General features: G+C 32.9%; 1 protein-coding gene across 1 annotated transcript; it reads right to left on the reverse strand.

Annotated features, from left to right (window-relative positions):
- Positions 1 to 2,751: 2,751 nt before the first annotated feature.
- Positions 2,752 to 3,591, reverse strand: HELRODRAFT_158598 (hypothetical protein; the record flags this gene model as incomplete). The annotated part of the gene is made up of 1 exon (XM_009010620.1): positions 2,752 to 3,591. The coding sequence occupies one exon, from the start codon at positions 3,589 to 3,591 to the stop codon at positions 2,752 to 2,754; it is 840 nt and encodes a 279-aa protein (XP_009008868.1).
- Between the last annotated feature and the right edge of the window lie 13,067 nt (positions 3,592 to 16,658).

Below are 16,658 nucleotides of genomic sequence, written 5' to 3' on the forward strand. Positions count from 1 at the left end.
GAAGCATAGAGTCAGACCAAGCGATAATTGAAGAAAGACATAGAGATAAATTATGAAGAACACTATTGAGATTAGATGGAGGAAAAGAAGTATAAATATAAGAATCATCAGCATATAGTTGACTAGAGAAAGAAAAGTTATTAGTAATACGAGGTAGTTCAGAAGTATAGAGTATAAATAGAAGAGGGTCAAGGATAGAACCCTGAGGTACCCGAAAGTAAGAGTAGAGGAGTTAGAAGTAGAATTATTGAAAACACCAGAAGAAAAACGATTACAGGGATAAGAAGAAAACCAAGATAGACAAGAATCAGTAATATTAAAAGAAAGATGCAGCAGCCTCAAGAGAATAGTATGGTCAACAGTATCAAAAGCCGAGGAAAAGTCAAGAGCAAGAAGAAGAGTAAGATTACTATTGTCACTAGAGAGAAGGATATCATTGTGTATTTTAAGTAAAGAAGTTTCAGTACTGTGAGCAGGTGTGAAACCAGATTGAGATACAGGTAGCAAGGAGTTAAAGTCAAAATAGAATGACAGTTGATTAAAAACTACTTTTTCTATTATTTTAGAGATGAAAGTAATATTAGTTACAGGTCTATAATTAGATAAAGAGGTAGGATCTAAGGATGAGTTTTTAAGAATAGGAATAACAATAGAATTCTTATAAGAAGTAGGAAATTTAGAGGTGGAAAGAGATAAATTAACTAATTTGAGAATGATTGGATAAAATCAATCAATCAATCTTCGTTTTGCGTCCAGAGACCCGGTTTCCCGAGGTAGGACGTTGTTTTCTTTGCCATCAACTTTTTGAGCCAAATTAGACGATCAGTTGTATCAATTTCATTTAAATTTAGAGCTTTCATGTCTTGCTCGATTGTTTGCGACCAGGACTTCTTTGACGGCCTTTGGGACGTGTGCTAAGTACTTCAACATCTGCAAGAGAAGTTATGGCACTGTTTCCACTTTGTTTGACATGACCAAACCACCGCAAACGGAAGTAGATCAAGAGAACAGGTTGTAGACGACATAAAATTAATAATTTTAGTTAGTTCTAAAAGATTTATTGGAATAAATACAGAAAAAGATTCAATTGTAAGTTCTGTAAAGTTATGAGAAGAAAAATTAGAATTAGATGTTCTTAAAGAAGTAATTTTATTTACAAAAAAGTCATGAAACTGTTGAGCAGAAAAAGATGAGTGAGAGGATTTTTTATGTAGAAGTTTAGATAGAACAGACCACCTATTTTTAGATGTTGAAGCAGATGTTATAGAATTTCTAAGAAAAGTAGTGTTTAGAGAATAGTAGATATTTATAGTTAATCAATTCAGATTCATAGATAGAATAAAGAGAGTCAGACGGATTTAACCTATAGGCTTTCTCCAGTCTTCTAACACTTTTCTTGGCTACTACACAAGCATAATCAAACCAAGGAGCCTTACGAGAATAGAGCCTATAAGTAAAAGATTTAAGAGGAATAAGCTTATCAAGAATAGAAGTAATGTAGATATTAAAAGCATAGACAAAATCATCAACATCAGAAAATAAGGTGGTATCAAAGATAGTTTCAGTAAGAGATTGAAGAAAAATATCTTTATTAAGAGAAGACCAGCATCTTTTAGAAATAGACATAGATGAATTTGAAGGAAGAAAATCTAATGAAAAAACAGATTCAATAAGAAGGTGATCAGAATAAGGGACAGAGCTAGCAGAAATATTAATAGGCTTAGAAAAAGATGAAGCTATAATAAAATCAATAGTGTTACCAGAAGTATGAGTAGAAAAAGAACAATATTGAGTTAAGTTAAAAAGAGACAAAATATCATTAAATCTACGAGTGTAGGAACATGATAAATTATTGAAGTGCAAGTTGAAATCACCAGAGATGTAGAAAGAAATAGAAAAAGAGTAGAGAGATTCAGCGTGTGAGTAGAATTCATCTAAAAATAAAGTGAGAGAAGAAGAAGGAAGGCGATAGATTACAGCAATATAAAAAGATAGAGAAGAAAACTTAAGAGATACAGCAAGACATTCAAAAGAAGAAAAATTAAAAGAAGTATTAATGGAAGCAGTAAATAGAGATTTATAAAATATACAGATACCCCCCATAAGAAGAATGAGAAGATGATAGAAGATTTTTTGGAGGTCTAGAGAGTTCAAGGAAGCTGTAACCATCAGGAGTAGCAAGAATAAGAGAGGGAGAGTTAGAGTCCTCGTGCCAAGTTTCAGTAAGAGTAAAAAAATCAGGTAAGGAAGAAGAGATTATTTGATGGACATAGAGCGATTTTTTATTAATTGATCTTATGTTAATATTAAACAGTGAAAATGTAGAGGTAGGTTGGATATTGGTACTTTTAAATCTAGTTATATTATTTAAACTAATAGAATTAGAATTATTATTCTTATCATTAGTATTAATTACATTAGAGTGGGATTTAATAAAATTATTCTTATTATACTTGCTATTAGCATTATTATTATTAATATAATTATGGTTACTAACTATATTTATTTTTTTGTAAGAGTTAGATTTATTGTTATTATTAGACCTAAGATTAAAGTAAAAAATTCGCCGCCGAACTACTCTCGTCGGAGACAAAGTAGTGTTAGAGAGGCTTAGGAGAAAGTCTCTAGAATAAGACATAATAATATTTACTAGTTAAAGAAAAAGATGTAGAAAGATATAGAAAAAAATAGTCATAGTAAAAAAGAAGAGAACTCACTTGTTCAGAAGAAAAAAACAAGAATCCACCCAAATCACAAAACCACCGAGAAAACGTCCCGCTGCTCTTTGTTTAGGTCATAATTAACTCCAATGCACCTCAAACTACTGCTCAATCCTTTAATTTTCTTAAGGTTTTCCATGACAATATTTCTATCTCTTTTGTCATAAAATTTAACCATGACTGGTCTAACCTTATCACTTCTTACACCCAGTCTAAAAATAGACTTTATGCTGCTCTCTTTAATGTAACCATCAGATAATTGAGAACATATCTCTAAAATCTGCTTTCTATCATGGCTGTTGCAAATAACCTTATCATTGTCTTTACATTGCTTCAGCTGATATATAATAATGTTATGCATTCTCTCCTCCAAATCATTATTAATTTTAATACCATCACTTGTTTTTTCAATAGTCTTACAAATTGTTGACACTTCTCTATTAACCTCCTGTACTTTGTTTTTCATCTCACCTGCAACTTCAGCCCAACTTTTATTGAGAGAAGCTTTTAAATCTTTAGAAATGTCAACAATTGCACTTTGCAGTGCTATAAATTTTTTCTCATTTTTATCGGATAAGACTGAAATTTCCTTCACCATCTCATTACTTTTAACTTTTAACCCAACCAGTTCCTCCTTCATTTCCCTTTGCTTAGCATTCAACTCATTGTATACCTTTAAATTCTTAACGTGAATCAGACAATCATCACAGCTCCAGCTGAAATTTGGAATCTCACTAACTTTTCCCATCAATTCATCAGTAAGTTCAACGGTTTTATATGGAAATGAACCATTACATACAACGCAAGTCACCTCTTTTACCAACACCGTTTTATTCCCTCTACCTCTTTTTTCGCTTGTTGTAGTCTCCATCTCAAACTCAAGTGCAAAACAAATAACAAAACAAAACACACCCACAACAAATACAAAAAGTGACCGGGTGATTCCTTGTAGCACAAGGTATTAACTCACAACCCCTCTAGTCGTGCGCCTAACCCTAACTTAGTGACTATATTTAATAACAATGCTAATACTCAAAAATAATTGATAGTTTGCAAACCAAACTTATAGATAACATATAACACACACAAAAAATCCGAAAAATGTAATTAAGTCCGAAATTATTTCGAAATTTAAAGACAAAATTTTATAAAGCCAACACCAATAACATTTTGTTGAAAAAAATAACAAAAGATCGGTCTACATGGAAGAAAATTTGTAAAGCTGGTATTCGAATTTATTAATTTTGGAGTCAAAGAAATTGTTAATTGATAATTCTTCCAAGTTGTTGGAACAAAAAGGAAAAAATGTTCCAAGACCGACGCAGCTTTGGTCTGATTGTGCAAGTACTCCAGACGACCAGACGATGGTTTTACACTGGTTTAAAATAAAAAAAGTCAACGAATAAATCCTAATTACGCGACAAATTTTCAGAGTAAAAATCAAATTACGAAACCAATCACGGGTAAATTTGTTGTAACTGATTCAATTATTAAAGCCAATAACAAAATTGTCAAAAAAAGTTGTTTTCATATTGACAACCTGCAGAAATGTACAATGCAAAATGTTGTTGATCATGCAGCCACTCAAGGCATAAATGTTTTGTCGTGTTTCCCGCTGTATCAAAAATCTAATAAAGATCAAAATCCACCTAAACCAAAAGTGGTCTCCACGTCAACTTCATTCAATGTTATCATCAATTCGATGTACGAAGACAAATTTGGCCTGTCGACGCAATGATTTCAAAGTGGTGCGGATATATGATGAATGTAATGATAGAACCAACCCTGTTATTGCAACTAATAAAATCTAACGTGATGGAAGACAATAAATATTGCTAATTCGATATTTCGATATCTGAATTGGATTGTGAATTCGAAAACTTATTTAAATTTTCATGTAAGTCGAACTATTATTATGCTAATCATGTAAAAAAAACATTTTCACCCCATCATTTTCGCCCGTAAACTTTAGTTTATTACACATAAATACACGTAGCTTATTTTTTAAGATTAATAAAGAATTACTAGCAAATCATGATATTAATCTAAATGTTATAGCGATTACGGAAACTTGGCTAAACTATGATAATGGTGACTTGGTTTCTTTACTAATTACGATTTTGTCTATATAAAGAGAAAGCGTAAAACTCAAGGTGGAGGCGTAGGTTTTTGTTAAGAAAGAATTATTTTTTGTTTTAAGGGATTATTTGTGCCCTGATGCCAACAATTTTGACTTTGAAATAATGGCAGTTGAATTGATTTTTGAAAGGTCATCGAATATTATCTTGTTTGTTGTATGTCGTCCTCCTAATACAGATCCCAATCTGTTTATCGATTATATTGTCGCACTTCTCAATGATGCTCAATCAAAGTTACATGACAAACTCATATATGTAACAGGTGATTTCAATATCGATTTATTGAATGATGATCATCGTAACATTTCCTTACACTTTTTAAACTCATTGAGCTCGATAAATTTTTTACCATTAATTACCGAGCCAACTCGAATTAAAAATTCCACCTCAACATTATAAGACAATATTTTCACAAAATATTTTTCTGATTTCAAATCTGGAATTATTTATAGCGATATTCCTTATGTCGCAATAGATAAAATAAAAAATTTTATATTAAACTTGAAAAATACCATTTTTCAGGATGATGATCTTTTTCCAATTTTCTAAGTAAACAAACCATGACATCAATAATTATTTCTCTTTCACTCTTTCACATTGCATAAATCTTTCCTTAACAAAAGTTATTATTATTATTATTATTATTATGGGCGTGCCCCATAACGAGACTTTCCGTGTTTACAAGGTGCCTCCATTTCAAGCGATCATGAGCAAGTCTCCAGGCCAAGTACCGACCGTAGTTGATGAGGGACAGGTCCTTCTCTACTGAGCAGATCCGTGACTGTCTTGGACGGCCGCACGGTGGAGTCTAGTCCGGTGGCGGTTGGTCTAGGGCAGCTGTTAAAGCCCGGTAATGATCCTCCATAGCACTGGCACGAGCTATGTGACCAAAAAAGTTTAGACGACGCCTGAACAGAAGTAAGGAAACTGAAGGCTGCTGTGTTCTTCCTCTCATTTCAACATTGGTTACGCGATCGCGGTAGGTCAGGCAACACCATTGATCTGTAGCGTCTAGCTTCTTCAAATAAGCGCCAGTAGTTGACCACGCTTCGCATCCATAGAGCAGTACGGGAATGATGTATGCGTTGTACAATCGAACTTTGGTCGTAACCGAAATATACGAGCGCCATATACCACGATTCAGGAACCTCATACACGGGCGGACAATGATGATTCGACGCGAAATTTTAGCGTCACTACTACCTGACGAGTGTATTTGGGAGCCGAGATATGGAAACGAAACAGTCTGTACGTCGTCGCCCAGAAAGATCACCCCTGAATTTTCGTTTTGTCCCAGTTGATTTCTAAACCAAAAGGCTTTGCCTCCTCGGACATAGTAGCCAACGACAGAGTGAGAACATCTCGCATCTCAGCCAGCAGAGCGACATCATCTGCATAGTCCAGGTCCGTGAACATCTCCTTGCCAATTGTGGCGCCGAGCATACCTTTGTGTACGTAACATTCCATGATCCAATCCATCGAGGCCAAAAACTCATCCAGCGCAAGTATACAGCCCTGTCTGATGCCGCTATCAATCTCGAACCACCGAGAGCATCGCCTCTCCAATCTAACACAGCTCAAGGTGTGGGTGTATAAAGCCTTAAGCAGTTTTACCAAGTGATCGGGGATGCCCAGACCACGGAACAACAGCCACATACCATTCCTGTTGACTGAATCAAAAGCCGCTTCCAAGTCAACCTAGGCAATCCAGAGAGGTCTACCAAATTCATGTCTAGTCTATAGAAGGAGTGATAGCGTGAATATCCTGTTGATGGTAGACCTATCAGGCGTGAAGCCGGGCAGCAAGAGAGGACGGATGCGATCAAGAAAGACGCGAGCAAACATCTTGCCTGGAACTGACAGCAAAGTGATGCTTCTATAGTTTTTACATTCACGGCACGATCCTTTACCCTTGTAAGACGAAATGATGATACTTTTCTTCCAATCATCCGGGACCGCATCGGACTGCCACACCCGAGTGATGACGAAGTGCAACCAACTAGCACACACAGGTCCACCTGATTTAAGCGTTCCCGGATGAATGTTGCACAGGCCCTTTGTCTTGCCGTTCTTTAGCGTTCTTTAGCCGCGACAATCTCAGCTACAGAAGAAAGTTCAGTGTCAACGGGATCCGGGGCAGTGGATTTAGCAAATTCAGCAATTCCTGCGAGGGCGTCGACATTGGACGGTTGAACAACTGAATATAGTATTCTCGCCATCTCTCAAGCTTTCCACTTACGTTACTACCAAAGAGGCCAACTACCGCAGGTATACGGCGGTCAACACCCTTTACCGCGTTAAAGTCGCCCAGGCAAATAATAAGGTCGGTGGAACGAGTCCTTCATCGCTGTAAAAGAGATCTTTGGTTTCAGCCGTCGCCTCATTAGTTGGTGCGTAGCAGACAATCACTGACACAGCACCATATCGATGTCTGAAACGAGCAACCATCAGCCTTTCACTGATCGGGTGGCATTCAATCAGCGCACGATTAGTCTGATTGTTCTTGTCAGGGCCAAGGCAACGCCAGCAAGCTTGGGATGACCCTCAGCTGGGCCCGACCACAGTATATTGAAATCAGCAATACGTAGTTTACCAGTGCCATGCCATCGAACTTCCTACAGGCCCATAATGCATATACCGTATTGCGACAACTCATCCATGAGGATCTTTCCGCCACCTGTTGCGCAAAGTGAGCGAATGTTTCAAGAGCCGATCCTGGTGGTGCCTCGCAGATTAAGCGGGTGGGCTCCAGCACGGGACGCAAAGTAGGAGCATAAACAAGGTTGTTCGCCGTAGTCCGCTTATCACAGCCGGCCGTGGGTAGGTAGCAAGCCGAGTAGAGGTTGAGGCAACCATATCGTCTTAAAGACGTACTACCACGCCTGATTTTCTGTTAGAGTTTACTCCCTTAGGTTTTCTCAAGAAAGGGTATACCCACAAGGCAGTGGAGGTTTGAAATCAGAGTTTATTTTCTCTTAGATGGATGGGTTAGGGTTAGCCATCAACCCGAAGCTACCCGCCTCCGCCCCTTAAAATAATAAATTCTTTAATAATTGCTATTAATAACATGACGTACACCTGATTTTTATGTATCTAATTTTAGAACAGTTCTATTTTCTCATTCTATCTTTATTTATAGAATCAAATTATGGTCATCATTATCTTTTGACGTTAAAACTTTATTAACTTTAGTTGGTTTCAAAAAAAGGAGTTATTAATTTAAAAGATAACAATTTTTTTTGCTTTTTTATATTACAAGATATTATATTTCAATTTTGTTCATTAAATTTTATGTTTTTATTTAATTTATAACTAATGTTTTAATGATTTGTTTTGTTGTATTTTGTTTGCTATGCTTTAATAGGCTTATATATATATATATATATATATATATATATATATATATATATATATATATATATATATATATATATGAAACGTACGAATGGCCTATGGCGGGTAATGGTTTACCAATATTACCAATAATATATATATATATATATAAAGTGAGTCGACTTGAATCCACAGGTATGTGATTCTGCAGGTATGGTTAGTCGGGCTACTGATGAGTCCCACTAAACATTTTCTATATTCTCGTTCCTTTTTTGACAGTGTCTTTTAAATATTCTGCACTCCTCGTCAAACCACGGAGACATAACATCACATCTGACCTCAATGAAATGATGAGGCGCTACTTTGTCTGCCAACTTCTTCAATTCAAGGCAAAAAGTTTTAAATTCAAGGTCTATGTCGTTACTTTGACATGGCTTTGATAACGGTAAGTTTTTAGTATGTGCAAACAAATCATTTTGTGTGACGTGTTTCTACGATCTATCTAGCCTACGATTTGTTTTAGGACGTTGGCGTTTTAACGGTGTGTCAACTTTTATTAAACTGTGGTCAGAATAGACACCACTTGGAAAAATTTTAATGTTCGACACAGAAAAATTCTGAGTACAAACAACCGAATCGGGCGTACCACCATTTATATGAGTTGGCATGTTTATATGATTTTTCATATGAAACATTTCCAACACTTCAAGTGAGCTAATGGTATGACGATCGTCAGATTTCTTCAAATGCACATTGAAATTTCAAACCATTACAACATTTAAACTTAAAACAGTAATGTTTTCCAATAAACAAAGAATTTTTTCAAAAAACAAAGTATCGACTTGCATTGAGCCTGGTCTGTATAAAGCCAATAAAATAAAATTTTCATTATTTATAACTAATTTGAGAGCAATGGCTTCGAACATACTAAATAAAGGTAGGTCGATTTTCTTGTAATTAAATCGAACTTTAAAATAAACTATTATTCCACCATGGAACGGATTATATAATCTTAGAAAATCTTCATAGCGGTATCCAAGTGGCATTGACAATTTAACAGAAATATTATCTGACGATCCATGCCACGTTTCCACTAAAACAAAAATATCCAATCCCTCTTGAATTATTTCATGAACTATACCAGTCTTCGGAACAACCAATCTCACATTCACTAAACCCAAAGTAACATTACAATTTTTTATTTTATGATGAATAAATTAACTTAATTCGAATTTATTTGACTATTATAATTCATGCTGCTGATTTTTGGGAAACTGTACTATTTTCCATTTTACCACTGTTCCTTTGACTCTGTATAAAAACCTTTTTTATCTTCTGATTGCATTGGGTTTGCTTTATCAACGAGAACTGTAAATTCTTGTCTCTATTTTTTGGTTAAGTTATGACTTAAACCAATATGTGCAGATTCATCCAACGATTTCAATTTATAAACGTTTCTCATTATATCGTTTTTAAGTGCAGCACTATCTAGCTTTATCAACAAAGGTCTAGTTTTTGATTCATCTCTCTTACAGAACCACACTAATTTAACATTATTTTTTTCTGACACATTAGCCGTCAAGTGCTTCAATATCCTATGTGTATTGGAGCGGTCGCTGCTACTTTCTGGCAAACGAAAAATTAACAAGTTTGATTCTCTTTCTTTTAAATAATTCACTTCATGCTAAGTATTTTGAACAGATTTTACTTCGTTATTGATGACTTCAGTGTTCTTTTTTAACTCTTTACTTACAATACTAGCGAAACTCTCACTCATTTATTTCACTATTCAGCTTTTGTATTTTTCCTCATAAAACTGCTTCTGAGCGATCGATTTCTTTTAATTTGCTTTCATTGGAATTTATAACTAATCTAATACTTCCTATTTCTGATTTAACGCCAAGATTCGGTTTATTTAAATCGTCAAATTTTACAGTCATTTCGCTTCTATTAGCATTAATAGATTTAGCCAACAAATTTAAATCAGGCAATGTGTCAACACATGATTCACAATATCGTTTAAAATTTTTATTTTTCAAGATATCGACCCGTCACACTTAGCGTGTACAACACATTTACAATAATTACAACACAGTAATTCCTTACCTTGAATACTCTTTGTACAAGTCGGACAGCTATAGCGAGGAGCCATATTATTAGTTTCACTATCACAATTGCAGGTAGATAGGTTTAATAGCCTAATAGCACAAACACGTGCCTTAAGCAAAGTTAAACTTATTACGATTAACTCTAATAAATAGCAAAGAAACATGAATATATATATATATATATATATATATATATATATATATATATATATATATATATATATATATATATATATATATATATATATATATATATATATATATATATATATATATATATATATATATATATATATATATATATATATATATGTGTGTGTGTGTGTGTGTGTGTGTGTGGGTTCAGACTGTCGTATATACAGTTATTAACGAACAGTTTCGACCTGTTAACAAAGGAGTTTATTTACTTCCTTCCACAACTTTTGGGGTCGCCACTATTGTCGTCAACGCATTTTTTCCAATAATAATTACAAATCATATACAGTATACATTTGCTAGTAACTGCTTGCTAATAAAGTATTGTGTTTATTTTATGCATTATAGAACAAAAAAACTTTTTCGGTATTCCTATACCATCTTTGGCGTTAAAAATTAATACGTTGTGTGTGTGCCCAGATGCTCTACTATATACTGTGTCTCTACTCTACTTTGTCGATTCCTTGTTTGTTCAAAGTGAATACTTATCTAACGCTCATCTAATTAATTTTACAATCTTCAACTTGCGGTGACATTTCATTTCTTAATAACTTGCGGTGACATTTCATTTCTTAATAACTAACTGAATTTATATATATATATATATATATACATATATATAAATATATATATTATTGGTAAACCATTACCCGCGTTAGATCAGACGTATATATATATATATATATATATATATATATATATATATGTGTGTGTGTGTGTGTGTGTTGGTAATAGACCATAATTTTTACAATATTCTATAAATTCTACCAAATGTTTGGCGTTAATATGTTTGTAGTTCGTTTTTTCGATTTTTCTCACTAATGTTTTTTAGAGAACGTTTAGTTTATTCAAAATAAACTTATTTTCCGAATTCATGCTGCAAATAAGGCCATATTTCGATTTCGAATGAATCGTCATCAGTGCAATTTAATTTATAAAGGTAAATATTCACTTTGTCAAAGTGATCTTAGATGGAAACTAGGTGTCAGGTCCATCTTTGTTGGTTTCCTTTTCTTCATGGATAGCATCATATTCTCCTTTGTCATTAATTGCAATGCTAGCTTTTATTACTTTTTTGTTTTCATTGTTGATTAAGCGCCGGGTTAGGAGTGAGGTTGTCATTTTTTGTTGTATATTTATTTTTGGTTTATTGATGCCAATTAGGACTGCTTCTGCAATTTTGAGATGCGTGTAGTTGGTGTTCTGGTATATTACTTTGATGTTGCTGTCGATGATTTTAAGGCTTATAGTGATTGAGTGTGTTGAATCCAAATGTGATTTGATAGCACCATTCTGTTTATGCATCGTAAGCCTTCTAGTCAGTGAAGTAGTAGTAATCCCGATATATGTTAAACTCCGAATTTATTACCACAATAAAAAGACGTCTCACCTAATACTAAAAAACAACTGTAGTCCTAGAGATAAAGTCCTAGTGTTAAAGCGTAATAACAAAATATATGAATTTAATTGCTCCTGTGACGGCTGTGCACGTCAACATGACTCATATATCGGAATTACTAATACCTCAATGATTAGAAGGCTTACGATGCATGAACATTTTCAAGTTTTTTTAGTTCAAAATCAAAATTTGTGTTTATTTTATTGGACAACATTGTGGCCCAAGATTTGTCTAGTCATTTTAGTTTTGTGTTTCTCTTTCATGTGATTCTTTATATTAGATGGCTATGGTCATTATCGATTCTTAATAAATTTGCAGTGATCCAACTGCTAAACTTAAGATAAAGTTGGATGAAATCATCAAAAAGAATCAATGACAAAACGGAATGAAAACTACCCATACTCATAGGCGAATATAAACCAGGATATGCATACGGTACGGTCAAGACGCATAAGGCTAACAACCTTCTACGACCAATAATAATTAGCCAAAGACCTGCGATATTGCAAAAATTCTCAACAAAATAATTACACCCTACACTCCTAACAGCTATAACCTAAAATCAAAAAGGAAGTTCATAAATTTATGTCTACACAAAACCATTCATTAACACAAACTAGCATCTTTGGGTGTGGAGTCACTCTTTACAAATGTCCCTGTAGATGACACAATCAGCATAATAATAAATAGAACATACAATTCCGGTTATTCACCACTACCAATTCCAAAAGATGATTTAGTTGCTCTGCTAGCTAAGAATATGTACAGACGAAACGCCTTTCGTTGGTCTGGGTAACACACTAATATCACCAAATAGACGGTGTAGTGATGGGCTCTGCATTGAGAATACTCTTCGCAAACTTCTATGTTGGACATATCAAAGAAATGTTATTTAAAGAAGAACCAGAATTAAAACATAATATATACTGCCAATATGTTAATAGCAAGACTTCTACAACGACTAAACTCGTCAAAATTGAAATTTACTATGGAAAAATTAACCGACAATAAACTACCATTTCTAGACGTACTAATACAAAATGTGCAAAATGAATTTACAACCTCAGTATACACCAAAGCAACAAACAAAAGTTTATGCCTCAATGGCAATAGTGAATGTTGTCAAAACTATTTAGAGAGCACGATTTCTGCCTTTGTAAACCGAGCCTACACGCACTCTTCTGATATAGAAAGAAAAAGAAAAGAACTAGATAGAATACTAAACTACTCATTAATTATGGGTATAAAAATATCATGATCCAAAAAATAATAGAACGCAAAGAACAAAAAATCAGCAAAAACAACAATGCAACCAACAATAGTAACAAAAATAACATAGTAATATATTATAAGAATCACATGTCAACTGCTTTCTAAACAAATCATAGAAAACAACGTACAAGCAATCAACGAAAAAGATAGTATTAAACTACAAATATACTACTTCAACCAAAGAACGTCATCTCTTGTGATGAAAATCAATTGCACTAATAAACCATAATCGATAATGAATCATAATCATGTAATATATTTGTTCAAATGTAATATCGATGTGTGTGACTAGCCGAATCAATGCTCATAGAACAAAGACATCCAATAATAAATATTCAACAACGGGCAATTGGAATTCTTCCTATCAATAAATTTTGAAACAGAAAAATCATCAATAATGAAAACACGTAAAAGTGTTATATTTATCGAAGTCAATGATTGTAAAACTAAATATTCACTTTAGACAAACAAGAAATCAACAAAGTAGAGTAGAGGCACAGTATATATATATATATATTTGAGCATCTGGGCACAAACACAACATATCAATTCGAACACCGAAGATGGTATAGGAATACGGAAAAAAAGCTTTTCTGTTCTATCATGCATAAAATAAAAAAATTGGTTTTGAACTGAAAAAACTTAAAAATGATTTACGATTAACCGTTAAAAATATTGAAAAGTTGAATTGGAAACTAACTAACGCTGAACATGCTGTGATTTTCATCAATAATTGCATTTCTGATAGTCTTAATTAATCCAATATTTATATATTTATGTGAATATTTAAAAAGTAATAATCAATTAGAAAATGTTCAATTTTTTTATTCTGTAAAACAAACTTTGTCAGACGCAGAGAAAGTAACGACATGCAAGGTATGAAACGATGAAAATAAAATGTGAAATTAGAACGGATACAAATAAAATATAAAAAAAATATTGATGAAGACATGCGGAAAAAATGGAACAGTAAAATAAGTATGAATGGTAATACTAGTGGCAAAACAGTGACTATGATAAAATGGAAGTTTATGGAAGTATATATAAATATATAAGGTAATGAAAAAAGAATTAATTATAAACAATATAAAAGAATTGAGGTATATAAAATAATATACTAAAAAAATGTTGAAAAAATGATGAAAAAAAATAAAAATTTTGTGAGTAGTTGCTTGAAAAAAGTTCCAAAGATATCAATCAATCGATGATCCTCCTTTGTCCATCAGAGGACCGTTGAGGCCAATGGTGTACATCTAAGCATGCTTTTTACATTTTTTTTCTTTTTTCTTTCCAAAATCTTTTTCTATCTTTGGCCAGTTTTATTGAACTCAAAATACCAACACCAGTCCATTCAGTAATGTCATCTATCCATTTCTTCGCAGGTCTATCAACTTTTTCTTCCAATCTCTTTTCTTCATTAGTACTATCTCAATCAATCTGTCTTCCCTCATTCTACAAATGTGTCTAAAAAATCCCAATTTTCTTTCTTTTTCTTTTCCAAAGATGGAAAATTGGATTAAAATAAATTTTGATTTTATGAAAAAAGAAGTAAAAGAAATGATAAATATGCAACAGTTCGAAACAATGAAATCTATTGAGAATAACAATAAAAATAGAAGCGCTTAGACTGAAATTAAGTCAATTAAATTAAACTTGCACGATAGCAAATACAGTTTCAGATCGTACACTCTCATATGCTGCGCGTGTCCCTATAGAAAATTGTAAAACGCAGCCGGCAAACCTCTTGTCTGAAGCTGTAGACTCACCTGTTGAAAATACTGCACTACCATTTACACTGGTTAGTAGAAATAAAAAAGACCACATTTAAATAACAGCGAAATCATTCAACGGACCGAAGATCCACCTAAAACTGAAAAATTACATTATAAAATAGTTGGATAGAAATCCGAACGCATTAAATTAAAAGCTAACAAAATACCAAAATTTTATCTTTATCTCGGCACTGTTGCAGAATGTGCAAAAGATGATGTAATTGAAGAATCAAAATTTAACAATATTAATGTACTGTCATGCAACCCAGTTTTCAAGAAAGATCAGAACGAAAGAAAAAATTAGATGAGAACATCAAATCAACATCAATCAGAATTTGCGTTGAAAAAACGACCTAAATAAAATTAGAGATCCAAACATTTGGCCATCAGGCGTTATCATACTTGGTTGGATTTTTAACAAACCAGCCGCGGAGCCGGACAAAAAATTTACCTCAAAATAACAGCAATGAATTGACGACCGAACAACAAATTCAAAATTAAACAACGTGTTTGAAAATTTTTATCAGTTTTTAAATAATTCACCTTATTATCATACTAATGATATAAAGAGTTCAGTTTTTTCAATATCTTCTTTTAACTTAAATCATTATATATCAACTTACGTAGTTTGTTACATAAAGGAATTAATGATTGTAACTCTTTGTATCTTTTTAATATTTAATTACGAAATGTTCTGTCTTTAAAGGATAATAATTGGCTAAAATTTAATTTAATTAACATTGACACATTTTTTTCTATTAACAATTTTATTTTATTCTAGTTCTAATTTTCTACATATTATCAGAACATTAAAAAGCTATTTTAAGTTACACGATGGCCGAGCCTACATGAATTTATTTTTTTTGGTCCCCGAATCATATTCAGAATCATTCATACTTTTTGTTCTGTTTCATTATTTCTTATTTAGATTTTTAAAAAAGACAAACAAACCCATCATCATCTGAGACATTTGATTTATCATTTATCTCAGTCTTAGATTCTTCAACCGCGAATGATCTCTCTTTGTTACGTGCTAAACTGGACCTATAGATAGACAGCAATATTATTTGTATGCGAAATTTTAGCCAAATCAACTTTTAAAAACAATATTTTCAAAGAAATGTCTTGCCCTAATGAAAAACGCGTTGACTAACTTATCTTCAGTATCATTTCGTTCTTCCAATTTATCTCCACTTCCACTGACCGCCGACTGAAAAAACTTGTTGATTTTCTTCGTTCTATCCAAGTCCGTATTGTTTTTCAATTCTTTGTCTTTTCGCAATTTTGCATATTGACTCCCACTTAATCTTTTTCTACCATCGCTCATTTTAGCTCTTTTTATGAAACTACAAATATGGCCTTAACACGACAAGACAAGAAGGCGAATTTAAAAAAGGGTCTATCTAATTTAATGATCAAACCACATCCACATAATTAAAATTACATATATTGGAAAGAAAATATTATCGCCCACATATACTACGTACCTTTACTTTACTTATAAGTTGTACCTTTATCTTTAGATTAATAATTAACGTTTAGTAATCAAATAAATCATAATACAAGCTCATCAAACTCATTAACAAAAACTTTTGTAAAATAACAGGCACTAATAAAGTGATTTCTTTTGATCGCTAGAAATTATTTAGTTTTTCGTTTTTCATTGTTGCCGTTATGTTTGAGTTTGTTGGGTCATTATTAGTGAACAGTTAACATAATTA

This window comes from Helobdella robusta (assembly GCF_000326865.2).
Source record: "Helobdella robusta unplaced genomic scaffold HELROscaffold_1, whole genome shotgun sequence".
Lineage (NCBI taxonomy): Eukaryota > Metazoa > Annelida > Clitellata > Rhynchobdellida > Glossiphoniidae > Helobdella > Helobdella robusta.